Source organism: Saimiri boliviensis, chromosome 4, assembly GCF_048565385.1.
Source record: "Saimiri boliviensis isolate mSaiBol1 chromosome 4, mSaiBol1.pri, whole genome shotgun sequence".
In the NCBI taxonomy this organism is placed as follows: domain Eukaryota; kingdom Metazoa; phylum Chordata; class Mammalia; order Primates; family Cebidae; genus Saimiri; species Saimiri boliviensis.
In genome coordinates this window covers 113,556,743-113,571,629 of record NC_133452.1, presented here as the reverse complement: position 1 = coordinate 113,571,629, position 14,887 = coordinate 113,556,743, and the positions used below count along the sequence as shown (strand labels likewise).

The following is a 14,887-nucleotide window of genomic DNA, read 5'->3' as shown; positions in this document are numbered from 1 at the left end:
CAAACAAGCCAGGACTGGGAAGAGTTGGGCATCAGTAGCTCCTGGGCACCACTGGCTCTGGCCTTCCTTCTGACAGGAGAGCCCCCCAACTCTAATTGTGTTCAGCCAGATTGCTTCAAGTTTTACGGTTCTGCCGAATTCTTTCTGTAGCAAAAATATACAGGCATCTTCTTAGATAATTGTTTTTCAGGGTTCCATGTAGCAACACCTAATGTCTGCAGTGCCAGAGTTCTTTTTTTCTTTCTGTTCTTCTTTCTTTCTTTCTTTTTTTAAAGGTGAGAAACCATAACATTTTCTGGAAAGAAAAGCAGTAGACCTCAAGTTTTAAGGAAAGTAAGTTTTTCTCTGTTTCCATTCATATACATTAAATAACTACCCAGGAAATGCGCCCGTTTGGGGTGTGTGTGTGTGTGTCTGTTTGTGTGTGCCGTTTCTCTAAGATTCTGACTCATAGTCTGGAGGACAATGATTGACTTTTTTCCACTTCACATAGCTGCTATGAATTTCTTCTCACAAGGATAGGCCTGTTTACTCACCCTGGGCATCAGTTGGTAGGGCGCTAGTGTAAACAGCCTGAGGAACCCGGTGGGCTGGGGAAGTGGACGCGCTCTGTTGTCTGCGGCCAGCGGGGACGCCCGGGCCAGGTGGGGCCGCCTGCTTTCTCACCCCCCTGGATTTGCGGTGTTTGCCAGAGCAGCGAGAAGCGCCATTGTGATGGGGATGAGAGGGGTGGAGCCTCCAAGTCCTGTCTCAATTTAGATCTCTCACTCTGCTGTTAGGCGCGCCCATTTCAGATTGCTAAACTCGAATTGAGAGGAAAAAAAAAAAAATCAGGGAGGAGGTGGCAAGCCACACCCTACAGTGCCCGCGAAGTTCCCCGGCAGCGGACTGTCGCCCCGGCAGAAGCCGTCGAGATGCAGGGCCCGCCGCTCCTGACCGCCGCCCACCTCCTCTGCGTGTGCACCGCCGCCCTGGCCGCGGCCCCGGGGTAGGAACGTGGGCGCGCGGGGGGCGCGCGGGCCTGGGCCGCTCTGCGGCTCTGGCCAGGGGCTTCGGGGAGGTGGCAGCGGCTGTGCGGCAGCGGGTGGGAAACGCCCGCCCAACTGCAGTCCCCAGCCCAGCACAGGCCTGGGGGTTTGACGTAGCTTCAGCGTGGCTCTCCATGGGACAGTTACTTTCTTCACTCCTGAAGTTGTTTAAGCGTCTCCCTGGCCATAACCGCTTTCTGGAGAGAGTCATTTTATTTTTAGTCCACGTTGCCTCTGCCTTTTGCTTCTCAACCTTTTGCTCCCAGATTGCGTTTCTTTTCTCAAAGACATACGATAAATATTTTCTAACCAAGATAAAAAGTGTGGCGGAGGGGAACTGATGTTTGGGTTCAGGTGCAGACACTGAAGGAAGATAACCAATAACAGCACCCAGTAATGGAAAGCCCATTCATTCCTAAAGATTTCTGTAGTTGAGCCATAACCCCTAGTTAGAGCAGAGAAAGTGCTGCTTTAATGACTCCTTTTATGCTACACCTGGAATTTTCACCAGTGATAGCTTATTTTCAAATGAAATATTTCAATCAATAGTATTGGTTAATTTTTTCCCCTCGTTGGGCAGATACTCTAGCATAAAGGTTTGAATAAGAAAGCAAAATCTTAGTTAAAAAAAGAAGAAGAAGAAGAAGAAGAAGAGGAGGAGGAGGAAGAAAGTAATCACTCTGGGATAAGGTCGTCTGTAAAGGAGAAGCTTAGAGACTTCTGCTTTGCCAATAACTCCAGCATGCCCCGGTGCAAGCCATTTACATCATGGTTCCTTCTGTGCTGTTTGTGGTTTATAAAATGGAAAGAATAACACAAGCTTTCCTCTGGTAGTGGTGCATGAATTACTGCATTAAAATTGATTTGTTGTTATTATGGTTGTTAATTCCCATATTTCAATGGGAATTTCCATTAGCATTTGCTAAATAGAGCAGTGGACAAGATTAACAGAAACAACTGCAGTTGGCACAGTATGGAGTGCCTTTCGCACTATGAAATCTGAAGGTCACAACGGAAAGGAGATGTGAGGATAAGAAACTTTGTTTTTTCCTTGTTGGGAACTCTTTAGGCCCCGGTTTCTGGTGACAGCTCCAGGGATCATCAGGCCTGGAGGAAATGTGACTATTGGGGTGGATCTTCTGGAACACTGCCCCTCACAGGTCACTGTGAAGGCGGAGCTGCTCAAGACATCATCAAACCTCACTGTCTCTGTCCTGCAAGCAGAAGGAGTCTTTGAAAAAGGTAAGGTAAACCGTGTAAAGTCTTACCCTTCTGCAGTAATAATTGGAATATGTTAATAAGGTCATGTGTTAGGTTGTGTTTAACAGAGAAACCCCAAATTCGCAGTAGCTTACCTAACATACTTTTAGTTCTCACTCATGTAAAGTGCTAGATGGTGTTCCTGCATGCTCATATTCAGAGGCAAAGGAGGCTGGGAAGTGTAGGCTACTGTGTGCCTCAGAAGAGGAAATGGGCTAGTCTCTAACACAAACTCATATTTATTGAGTGCAAAGTATTTTACAGAATAGGTCTGAGGGAAGGAAAGGAGAAGCTACACAATAGTTAAAATCCAGTTTTATGGAATACTTCTTAAGTTTTAAAGTTACAAGAAAAAAAGAAAACAGTGTGAAAGTGGGAGCCATTTGTAACAGAGCCATGTTTGGTTCTTGTTTCAGGTTAACATGGCCTAAGATTAAATTGGACCAAAGAATGTCTTCTTTTTCAATACTAAGGGAAAAACAATTTTGGGGGAAGGGATAAATACTTAAATACTTAAATTTTTTTTTCATTAAAATGAACATTTATTGTATTTTTTCTTTTTTTAAATTAATTATTATTATTATTATTATTATTTGAGATGGAGTCTCACTCTGTTGCCCAGGCTGGAGAGCAATGGCATGATCTCAGCTTACTGCAACCTCTGCCTCCTGGGTTCAAGTGATTCTCCTGCCTCAGGCTCTTGAGTTGCCGCAATTACAGGCACGTGCCACCATGCCTGGCTAATTTTTGTATTTGTAGTAGAGACTGGGTTTCACCATGTTGTTCAGGGTGGTCTCGATCTCCTGACCTTGTGATCTGTCTGCCTCAGCCTCCCTAAGTGCTGGGAAGCCACAGCACCCGGCCTATTATTACTACTTTTGGAGACAAGTTTTCACCATGTTGCCCAGGCTGGTCACAAGCTCCTAAGTTCAAGTGATCCACCCAACTTGGCCTCCCAAAGTGCTGGGATTACAGGCGTGAGCCACTTTGCCCTGCCGAGACATATATTTTTATAATGTTAAGAGTTATTTAAAAAAAAATCATTTAAGGCATGTAATGAAGGGTGGTTGGTATTTCATAACAGTTCATTACATAAGTGTTGATTTTCTACAAGCATAGAGAAATGAACATCATCACGAAATGAAATAAAAGTAAAAGTTTATCTACGTCTGTGTTTCTTTCCCCACTGGAAGTTCACTGGGTAGGTATATTTGGAATAGGAGTCAGGAAGAGATGGTATGTGTAGGGGCAGGCCACTTTGTCCCTCTTAGGAACAATGTCAGGGAAGTGGGAGGCCTTATTTCCCTGGAGGGGAAGTATAGATTAGCCCTTAAGATCTGAGTTTGAATCCTGATACTACTCTGCTACTTGTGATCTTGGGGTAGGTTACTTAACTGCTTTGAGCCACAATTTCCTCATCTGTAAGATGGAAATAATGAAACTGACCTCCTAGGTCAGTTATAATGTTAAAATCTGCATATAGTACCTCTTAGGCACTCAATAAACAACAATTGCTAATATTATTAGTATAACAACACTGCAGAAGAAGATGCAGAAATCTCACTTCCTTTTACATGGGGGCAGACTTCAACTTTCGTTACTGAACTGTCATTTCTGAAAATGAATGAATCCTGATCTTATGATAGTTGCTAAAGAAAATATTGAAATATTAAATCACAGGAGATAATACTTAAGGTAGTTCCACATTCATTATTTATTCATTAAGAATTTGTGAGTGGGAAGAGGAGAGGATCAAAAAACTACCTATCGGGTACCACACTTATCACCTGGATGATGAAATGTGTACACTAAAGCTCGATGACAGGCAATTTACCTATATAACAAACCTGCACATGTATCCCTGAAAGTAAAAGTAAAAAAAAAAAAAAAAGAATTTATAATCTTGGTTCCACTAGTGTGGCAGTTTCCCTGCAATGCAGAGGTCCAGAATATATATGGATGTTTTGGATAAATATTTGAGCTTCACTTGGACATTTACATACTCTAATTCTAGAATTTTACCTGGTATGTCTTTTCTGTGATCTCCGTATCAGTCTCTTTCTTTTTTTTTGCAACAAATAGTACCTGCATTGGGGGTGCATGTTGTCGTGGCTTGGTTTTCAACTTAATTCTTTTTTGTTTGTTTGTTTGAGATGGAGTTTTGCTCTTATTACCCAGGCTGGAGTGCAATGGCGCGATCTCGGCTCACCGCAACCTCTGCCTCCTGGGTTCAGGCAATTCTCCTGCCTCAGCCTTCTGAGTAGCTGGGATTACAGGCACACGCCACCATGCCCAGCTAATTTTTTGTATTTTTTAGTAGAGACGGGGTTTCACCATGTTGACCAGGATGGTCTCGATCTCTTGACCTCGTGATCCACCCACCTCAGCCTCCCAAAGTGCTGGGATTACAGGCTTGAGCTACCGCGCCCGGCCTCAACTTTATTCTTAGATCTTCTTTTGGGAGAAGGGTTCTTCATATGCCTGTGGGGGAGTTCAAGTGCTCAAGACTGGGTCAGGCAAAACTGTCCTGGGAGCAGTGGATCTGTGGAAAGGAAAGAGGGAATATGCTGCTTCTTTCATGGGCTGTTTTTGAAAATGCCATTGCTAGGAGCACTCACCTCTTTCAAAGGAGAATGTTATTCTGTTATCAGAGGCTGGGAGTTATTGTTCTCAGAGCAGATGCTTCCTGTAATGTGAGGACTTGAGGATCTAGACACTTCACCCTGCTTGTCTTCATATCCTTTGCTTTATTTGGCTTCTACCATTGTAACAATATGTAGATAACCCAGGGCTTCTAAATCAGGGGTCCGGATCTTCAAGTATCTGGATCTGGATTTGTGTTTTGTTTTTTTTCTCCAACATATTAACACCAACAAATAAATACCTTTTACTTTTAAGAGACAGGGTCTCCCTCTGTTGCCCAGACTAGAGTGCAGTGGTGCAGTGGTGAGATCATAGCTCACTGCAACTTGGAATTCCTGAGGTCAAGTGATCCTGATGTTCCAGCTCCTGAATAGCTGGGACTACAGGCAAGTGCCAGCATACCTGGCTAGTTAAAAAAATTTTTTTTGTAGAGATGGGGTCTTTCTATGTTGCCCAGACTGGTCTTGAACTCCTGGGCTCAAGTGATCTTCCTGCCTCAGCCTCCCAAAGTGCTGGAATTACAGGTATGAGCCTGACTGTTTCATCATTTTCTTATGAGCCACCCCATCCCCTCAGAAAAAGATTGGTTTTAATAAAGATTTATCTTTTAGTAGAGTTGGGTAAGGCAGTAGACTGTTTCTCAGTAGTTTATTTCCAGCAGTCCTGGACTTCTTAGAAATCCTCGGTGGGGAGGTGTTTTACCCAAACCGCAATAAATTTCTGGCTTGATTTGTGTCAGAAATAGTAAAAACTAAAGGGTGTGAATGCAGAATGTATTTAATAAAGGTGAAGAAGTATGGCTTTTCTTCAGTGAAGAGTTCATTTGTTTGTTTGACAGATGTGGAGGAGATTTTATTTACATTTTCACTTTTAAGGCCGAGAGTGTAGGTTGTATTACTGTTATTCATTTAATTCTACATTTGGGGATTGATTATAGTTTTTTTTTTTTTTTTTTTTTTTTTTTTTTTTTTTTGGTGATTAATAGACCTTTAGAAAAAATATTTCTACTACACTTTGCAGAGTTCTGGGAAGGTGTATCAGTACCTTTTTAGTAGTGAGATTCAGAAGACTGCTTGTCAGGATCACCACTGTCACTGCCCCTACCACTATCAACATCATCACCGTTATCTCCATAGTGAATAGAACTATGTTCCTAATCTTATCTTCCTTTTCATAAAGAGTTAGCTTAATAAACATAATTGACAAAGTGTAGTAAAAGTTCAGCAGGTCGTAATTACCAGAGGAGAGAAGATAGAGCAGCTACTGGCGTTTGAAATCAAGTCAGACTATTGTACTGGGTGGAGAGTGAGTCTGTCCTTTCTACTCTTCCCATCTTGGTTTTTTTCTCTTTCCTTACTGTGAGGTTGCTCTGGAGTTCCATGCTAAATTAAGAAAAAAAAGTTAAGAACATTTTGAGACCTGTATTCTCATCTGTTAAGGCATATAAAATAATTTTTTTCATGTCCTCGAAACCATAATTTCTGTTTTATTTTTCCTTCTCTTGCTACAATTTGACATTTTCATTTGTAAACTTTCAGTACTTTTCCTGAACAGAGTCACTTCAAGTAATAAAGAATATGCCCTTTCTCTCTCATTAATGAATTCATCATCACTAGTTTCATGTAAACCTGATTTGAGAAAAAATCCTGAGGCCGGGCGCGGTGGCTCAACCCTGTAATCCCAGCACTTTGGGAGGCCGAGGCGGGTGGATCACAAGGTCAAGAGATCGAGACCATCCTGGTCAACATGGTGAAACCCTGTCTCTACTAAAAATACAAAAAAAAATTAGCTGGGCATGGTGGTGCGTGCCTGTAATCCCAGCTACTCAGGAGGCTGAGGCAGGAGAATTGCCTGAACCCAGGAGGCAGAGGTTGCGGTGAGCCGAGATCGTGCCATTGCACTCCAGCCTGGGTAACAAGAGCGAAACTCCGTCTCAAAAAAAAAAAAAAAAAAGAGAAAAAATCCTGGAGGCTAGGTGCAGTGGCTCACAACCATAATCCCAGAACTGGGGAGGTTGAAGTGGGAGGATTGCTTGAACCCAGGAGTTTGAGACCGGCCTGGATAACACAGTGAGACTCTATCTCAAAAACAAAAACAAAACCCAAAACCCCAAACTCCCAAAAACCTAAACTGAAAACGCCTACTGAAAAATTTGGGAGCTCTGCATGGGCATCTCCTGGTGAGTGCTTGCTGGTTCAGGGCACCATTTTTTAAATGCTGCCAAATCTACTTCTATCTTCCCATTGAGTTATTGGGGTGGGATGTACTTTATAAATGTGTCTATATAGCCTTTAATAACTCACTTTTTCTTGTCCTAAAATCCTAGAGAGTTAATGGAACGTTAATTTTCTTTTTTTAAAGATTTAAAAAAAAATCTGTTTTTTTCCTTTGTTGTCTTTCTCACATTGACTATGGTATGTTTTATTTTCCATCTTGGCTCAGTAACAGTGTGGATTTCTTAAAATTTGAGATATTAGCTGAAAAACTTAAAAAATCATCCAGTTTGGTTAGGATGGTTTTCTGGTGGAAACAAAGCTCCCGAAAATACATTTCATGCCTCATAGATAAAATCAGTCCCATGGTCTTTATGAAAGTAGATTAATTAGTGTAGTGTGTGGGCAGCTCTCCCAGGGCAGGTTTCCACAGGCAGCTTTGCCAACAGAACTCAGTCTCGACCTGCAGTTATTTGAGAACTATTTTTAAAGAGTGTAAGCTTTTCATTCACACATCGTCTTTGCTATTGTGTGTGATGTATATTAACAGGTAGGTGGTACCTGAGAATAAAGGATCACAGCATAATCACAATGTGCCTGGGCTCTGGAGCCTGGCTACCTGGGTACAGGTGCTGGACATTCCACTTAGTGGTTGATTGGCTGTGGGCAGTCATGATCTCACTGGGCTTCAGTTTCAACATCTGAAAAATTGTGGTTTCTGCCTTATACAATTATACGGGTATTGTGAGGATTAAATGAGGTAACATTCAAGGCACCTAACACAAAGAAATTATTCAAGAAGATAGTAGCTATTGTCACTAGAAGAGAGTAACAACAGTTTATGTCAAAGGCAATTATTAAGCAACTATTGTGATGATCTTGAACTGGAAACTTTATAAAAGACGCATCCCTAGGAGGGGATTGGAATGGATTTAACATATTAAGTATCTAGTTTCCTCATAGTGCTGAGGACTTTATGCACACTATTTAATTTCAGCAACCTGATGAAGCAGATACTCTTGTCTTCATTTTGGAGGTGAGGAAATTGAGACAAAGAGAATAATTCGTTTTTCTGAGTTAACCCAGTTAGTAAATGGTTATTTCGAAGCCTGAATTTGAAGTTAGTTGTATCTGAGGTCCAGAGACCATAAGCTTTTCTATTGCTGGAAAGAGAGTGAAGTATTTTTGTTTCCTTGATTTTGGGATATCGATGCAACGTTGCATAGTCATCTTCCGCTAAAATCGTTTTCTCCTTTGCTTGCAGTAGTGTAGACCTAGATCTAATGAATCAAAAGAATCCCAAGATGAAATGTCAGATCTCCTCCCCACTCCCATTTTTTTTTTTTTCCTGGGTCGTAAGTACTTTTGCTTGGAGCAGATCTTCTCTTAATATACTTTCAGCCTCATAGAGTTTTGGAGCTGGAGGAGACCTCAAAGATGAGCCAATTTGATCACCTAATTTATGGCTGAGGAGACAGGTGAGGCATGCTGTTTGGGGATTTTCCCAAGGTTAAATCACTTATTCAGTGGCAGAACTGGAAACAGATTGCAGGTTTCCAAATTTGCAGTCTAGTGCTATTTTCATTATACTATACGAAACTTTCCTAACATAAGAAGAACTGAGCTTAAGACCTAAGATATATTTACAAATGTTGATTATTCTGATATGGAAGCAAATAGGGCTAACTAAGGAGTTTAAAAATGCTTACTTGCATATTGTACAAGTTTCTTATTTTAGCTCAAGGTGGAGTTGCTCTTTATGCCCTAATGGTTCTGTATAAGGGCTGGGGGCTGCGTTAGGCACTTCATAGATCTTTTAAAAACTAAATTCTGTTGCTGTGTTTCTCAAAGTGCAAACTGTATTTATTAAAAAGGATGATTCATCGCCTCCCTCAAGACATGGGTAAGAATCAAGAATCTCAGCTGGGTTCGGTGGTCACGCCTATAATCCCAGCACTTTGGGAAGCCAAGGTGGGTGGATCACTTGAGGCCAGGAGTTCGAGACCAACCTGGCCAACATGGTAAAATCCTGTCTCTACCAAATATACAAAAATTAGCCGGGTGTGGTGGCAGGTGTCTATAGTCCCAGCTACTCAGGAGGCCAAGGCAGGATAATCAGTTGAAGCCAGGAGGCAGAGGCTACAGTGAGCTGGGATCGCACCACTGCACTCAAGCCTGGGGGATAGAACAAGACTCAAAAAAAAAAAAAAAAAAAAAAAAAAAAAAGGAGTATGTAACTTTTATGTTCCACCATCATCACAGGTGATTCTTAGCCCCATTAGAATGAGAACAACTGCCCTTTGGTATCTCACAAATTGTACTCGACCAAATACAGGAAAGCTCGAGGATGAGTGGCATGCCCCTGCAAGCCTGTGATGATTCATGGCAGTGGAGGGAAGGCTCCTCCTGGACTTCTTTCATGTTTGCTTTTAAGCAGCCCTCAATCCTAAGTGCTGGTGTTCCTTTGCAGCTGCAGAGAAACATGACTTGGGCTCTGATTGTGAATCAACAATTGGGTGAAGTTAAAAGTGAACACACTGATTCTTTAAACTCCAAGTTAAACATGTGCTGCTTCTCTTCTAGCACTGAATGCGTCACTGTCCTTGTGACTCACTGAAGGGTTGTGGTGGAAATAGAAAACAGATCCTATAAGAATTTGGGCTGGGTTACTGTGGATCCTTTATGTCCTGTGAAGAAAGCTTTACAATGCTGAAACTAGCTGTTTCCCCACAGACATTTCTTCTCATTAATGTATTTTTTATTGATTATTTGCTGCATGTGAAACATGAATGAATAGGGGGTGGGGAATATGAGAAAGGAAGGCACTGGAGGAGATTCAGAGGTCCCAGAAGGATAGTATAATATTGAAAGTGCAGAAGGCTGGAGGAGTTTTTATTATTTATTTATTTATTTATTTTTTTGAGACGGTGTTTTGCTCTTGTTACCCAGGCTGGAGTGCAATGGCGCCATCTCGGCTCACCGCAACCTCCGCCTCCTGGGCTCAGGCAATTCTCCTGCCTCAGCCTCCTAAGTAGCTGGGATTACAGGCACGCACCACCACGCCCAGCTAGTTTTCTGTATTTTTAGTAGAGACGGGGTTTCACCATGTTGACCAGGATGGTCTCGATCTCTTGACCTCGTGATCCACCCGCCTCAGCCTCCCAAAGTGCTGGGATTACAGGCTTGAGCCACTGTGCCCGGTGTTTTTATTTTTTTGTATTAAAAAATTCAATGTGATTTGTAAATAGTGCTTCCTGTGTGTGACCCTGTGCCTGGTACTGTTACCTTTTACTTCCAGAACTATACAGATGTCCATTCATAAATGTCCCACCTCTGCTGACGTATTTGGCATTTGGAGGGAACAGTTACTTCACATAGTAGAGATGGGAAGGGTGTGCCGGAGGAAAGAGCTGCTGGCTGGGTGTGGCAGTCCTGAAAAGGAGATAGGGGTTTGTGTATGTGTTTTCTGAAAAGACGTTTCATTCTGCTTTGGATTTTGAGTTTGGGGAGACATTCAGGTGGAGATGTCCAGTAGGTAGTTTTGGAATTGCAGTTGGGGAGAGAGATTGAGGCATTGTTTTCATAGAGGCAGACAATATTTTGAAGTCCTGGAAATACATGAGACGCACAAGAGAGACAGAGCTCATGGAAAGAATAAGACAGATGACAGAAGCTTGGGAAGAGGAAAATAAGTGAATGAAAGGGAGAAGACGTGGTTCACACCTGTAATCCCAGCAACTTGGGAGGCTGAGGTGAGTGGATCGCTGGAGCTCAGGAGTTTGAGATCAGCATCGACAACATATCGAAACCTGATCTCTACTAAAAATAAAAAAAAAATAGCTGGATGTGGTGGCATGTGCCTGTAGTCCCAGCTACTCCAGAGGCTGAGGCAGGAGGATTTCTTGAGCCTGGAAGTTCAAAGCTACAGTGAGCCATGATTGTGCCACTGTTCTCCAGCCTGGATAACAAAGCATGGCCCTGTCCCTAGAAAAAAAAAAGGGAAAGAAAAGGATAGACTGAGGAGTCAGGGAAGGGTAGATTGAAAATATCTCAGAAGCCAAGGGAAGAAAAAGTTCCAAGAAGGAATTTTTTTTTCCTTTCTTTTTTTTTTTCTTTGAGACAGAGTCTCACTCTGTCACCTAGGCTAGAGTATAGTTGTGTGAGCTTGGCTCACTGCAATCTCTGCCTCCCAGGTTCAAGCGATTCTTCTGCCTAAGCCTCCCAAGTAGCTGGGACTACAGTTGCATGCCACCACACCTGGTTAATTTTTGTATTTTTAGTAGAGATAGGGTTTCACCATATTGGCCAGGCTGGTCTTGAACTCATGACCTTGTGATCCGACAGCCTCAGCCTCTCAAAGTGCTGGGATTACAGGTGTGAGCCACTGTACCCAGCCACAAGGTTTAATAGTATCAGTTCTCTCAGAAGGTCAGAAAAGAATTGAGGACAGAGGAAGGAACATTGGTGACCCTTAAGCAAATGGCTTTAAGTTGAATGTTGAGAGTAAAAGCAAGTTTGAGGGAATACATGGATGGTGACAAATATTATCAGAATCCGTTCTTTCCAGAAGTTTGGTGGTTGAAAGGAGAGAGGTGGATGGTCTCTTGAAAGGCATATTAGAAAGGTGAAAGTGGTTAAGGCAAAGGGGAGGGTAGGTAATTCCTGGGTTAGAAGTGGTGAGATCAGTATTAGGGGCAGAGGGAATTGGAGTATCTTAAAAAAAAAAAAAACCTCATACTTTCTCCTTTGACGAAAGAAAGAAATAGAAGAGAATCAATAAGGAAAGAAATATTTTGAGGTATGAAATTGAGATGAAGAATGAAATTGGAATACAGTTTTAAGAAAACTTGTCGGCCGGGCGTGGTGGCTCATGCCTGTAATCCCAGCACTTTGGGAGGTAGAGGCGGTTGGATCACCTGAGGTCAGGAGTTTGAGACCAGCCTGGCCAACATGGTGAAACCCCATCTCTAAAAAAGAAAAAAATAAATAAATAAATAAAGAGAATGTATCTATCCACCTCTAAATCGCACAGATCTGGCCACCACTTTATAAGAAATGGGGGTAAGACCGGGCGCGGTGGCTCACGCCTGTAATCCCAGCACTTTGGGAGGCTGAGGCGGGTGGATCATGAGGTCAAGAGATCGAGACCATCTTGGTCAACATGGTGAAACCCCGTCTCTACTAAAAATACAAAAAATTAGCTGGGCATGGTGGCACGTGCCTGTAATCCCAGCTACTCAGGAGGCTGAGGCAGGAGAATTGCCTGAACCCAGGAGGCGGAGGTTGCGGTGAGCCGAGATCGCGCCATTGCACTCCAGCCTGGGTAACAAGAGCGAAACTCCATCTCAAAAAAAAAAAAAAAAAAAAAAAAAAAAAAAAAGAAATGGGGGTAAAAGTTAAAAGTAGTGACACATCAGAAAGAGAAACATAGGACTGGAGATCTTCCCTAGTGGTCTAGTGGTGCCCTAAACAATGTCACCGCTGGATTCAGGGAAATTGGAATACAGGGGCCGGAACTCACATTGGTATCTGGGGGAGGTAACACAGGGAGGAGAGAGAAGAGGTAAGGGCTGTTTATGATGACGATACAACTCAGTTGAAGCTTGAGGGGAGTAGGTAGGGTTATTTATTACTGCCATGGTTGTCAGTGGATTTGTAATTCACCATCCCTTGGTCTGGGCCAAGATGACCAGCATATTAAAGGTACAATGATAAAACTTGGTGAGGAGGATTAAAGTAGATCTTGGTTTCGCTCTATCTCTTCTACTCTTCACTTCCCTCGGAGAATTCTATGAGGTGACCTTCTTCCCTTGCAAGGCTCCGGGTGAAATTGACCAAAGGTTTGGTGGAGGGAGTGGCAGTAGGTAGGTAGAAGGCAGGTCTATGGGTTGTTAGTTCTGAAGAAACAATTCATAAAATAAAATCCAAAAACCAGACTGGTAAAGAGCTTGGAAATAAATGGAGAGGAAAATTTTTAAAGAACACCTAGTAGCTCCCTTTTGGCAGGGCCGGGTTAGGAATTTACATTTATGAAAATGTAGCTGGCAGAAATGATTTAGTATTATGAACTTAAGTTTCACTGCAATATATATTAAAGCTCCTCAGGAATAAAGATAAGACAGGGAATTTATTATTCTGACCACTTCAAATTTATTCAGCACCATATTGCATATGGCACAATGCTGGGTGACGTAAATATTTGGTGACCACACAAGGATCTTGTGCCTATGTTCTTCGCAGGGAAGCAGAGTAGGCTTCATTTCATGTGTCAGCCCAGGTTGAGTATAGAGGCTGGTTGAAATGCCATGTTGACAGTTTTAAAGTCAAGCCTGGGTTTACTAGACTAGAGAGCTGGATGAATTAGCTGTGTCTGCCATGGACCTGGGAGTGGGGGTGTGTGGTCTGAATGCTGTGGTTGATTCTGTAGCCCATCCATAAACTTTATTTATGGATCAATTGAAGAGGAATGATCAAAGAGGAATGGTCACCTACATAGCTACATAGGGGCTTGAGGCAGTAACAACATGGATAAGAGAGAAAAGATGAAAGAGTGGCTGTATCCAAATAGTAAATGAGAGTGCTGCAAGCCACAGAGGAGGAACGAGGAGGTAAGGAATATGAGGTTATGTTTGCACTACTCTAGCTGGGTCTGTCCTGCACTGTTTGGGAGGCATAGTGGGTTAGAGTGGGAGCTTGGGAGCCACACTGAAATTGAACTCTAGCCTCACCTAATAATAGTACCCACCTCATAACATTGTTAAGAGGATTAAATGAGATAATACTTAAGAGGTGTATCATCCAATACGGTAGTTACTAACAGTATGTGTTTTCTGAGCTTTTGAAATGTGGCTCATATAAATTGAGATGCATTATGAGTATAAAATACAAAATGGATTTTGAATACTTAGTTCCAAGAAATGCAATAAAACTTATGATTTTAAAATAATGATTTAACTTTCAATGTTAATATTTTGGACATATTAAATTAAATAAAATGTTATTAAAATTAATTTCACCCATTTTTTTCTATTTTCTTTTCTTTTTTTTTTTTTGGGCATGTCTTTAAAACATTTATCACAATGCTTGGTACATAGAAAACACTCAGGGAATGTGAACTATGTTGTACCTAGTGTTTCCCAGTACTGGGTATTAATACTGATGCCTGACCACAAGCCCATGGCGTGAGTCCAAGTCTTCCTGCTGATACAGCTCTTAAGTATTATCTTGTTCTGGCTTAGGTGGGTCTTCAACCTTATTCCTTATCCCTTGAGGAAGAAGGAAATCTCCCTTAAAAGAGTCATGAGGATTGGCAAAATTTCTGTCAATGACCAGATGCTAAGCGTGTGGGTTTTGCCAACATTAAGGTCTTCATTGCAGCCGTTCAACTCTGCCTTTGTAGCTCGAAAGCAGCTGTAGACGGTGCATAAACAAATGAGCATGGTTGTGTACCAACAGAACTTTATGGATGCTGAAATTTGTAGTTCATATAATTTTTACTTATCACGAAATATTATTATTCTTCTGATATTTCCTTCAGTTGTTTAGAAATGCAAACCCATTCTTAGTTCATGAACTGTGCAAAAAACAGGCACTGGCCAAACTGGGTCTGCAGGCTGTGGATTGGTGACCCTGCCATTAAAAACGCCCTGTACATTTAGCAGCCAAGAACCTTGCTTGACTCTGAGTTTTTAATTTGTACTTAACCTAGCATTTAGTTTATCCTGTGCCGTTTTATTTATTTTA

The 14,887-nt window shown here is 42.1% G+C and overlaps 1 protein-coding gene across 1 annotated transcript in view; it reads left to right on the top strand.

The window, feature by feature from the left end:
* Positions 1–405: 405 nt before the first annotated feature.
* The window catches only part of CD109 (CD109 molecule), a 147,053-nt gene continuing 132,571 nt past the window's right edge, over positions 406–14,887 (top strand). The window contains exons 1-2 of the mRNA XM_003926323.4: positions 406–988; positions 2,098–2,270. Coding sequence (XP_003926372.3) covers positions 915–988; positions 2,098–2,270 — 247 coding nt within the window. The 5' untranslated portion in view covers positions 406–914. The remainder of the gene's footprint in view (positions 989–2,097; positions 2,271–14,887) is intronic.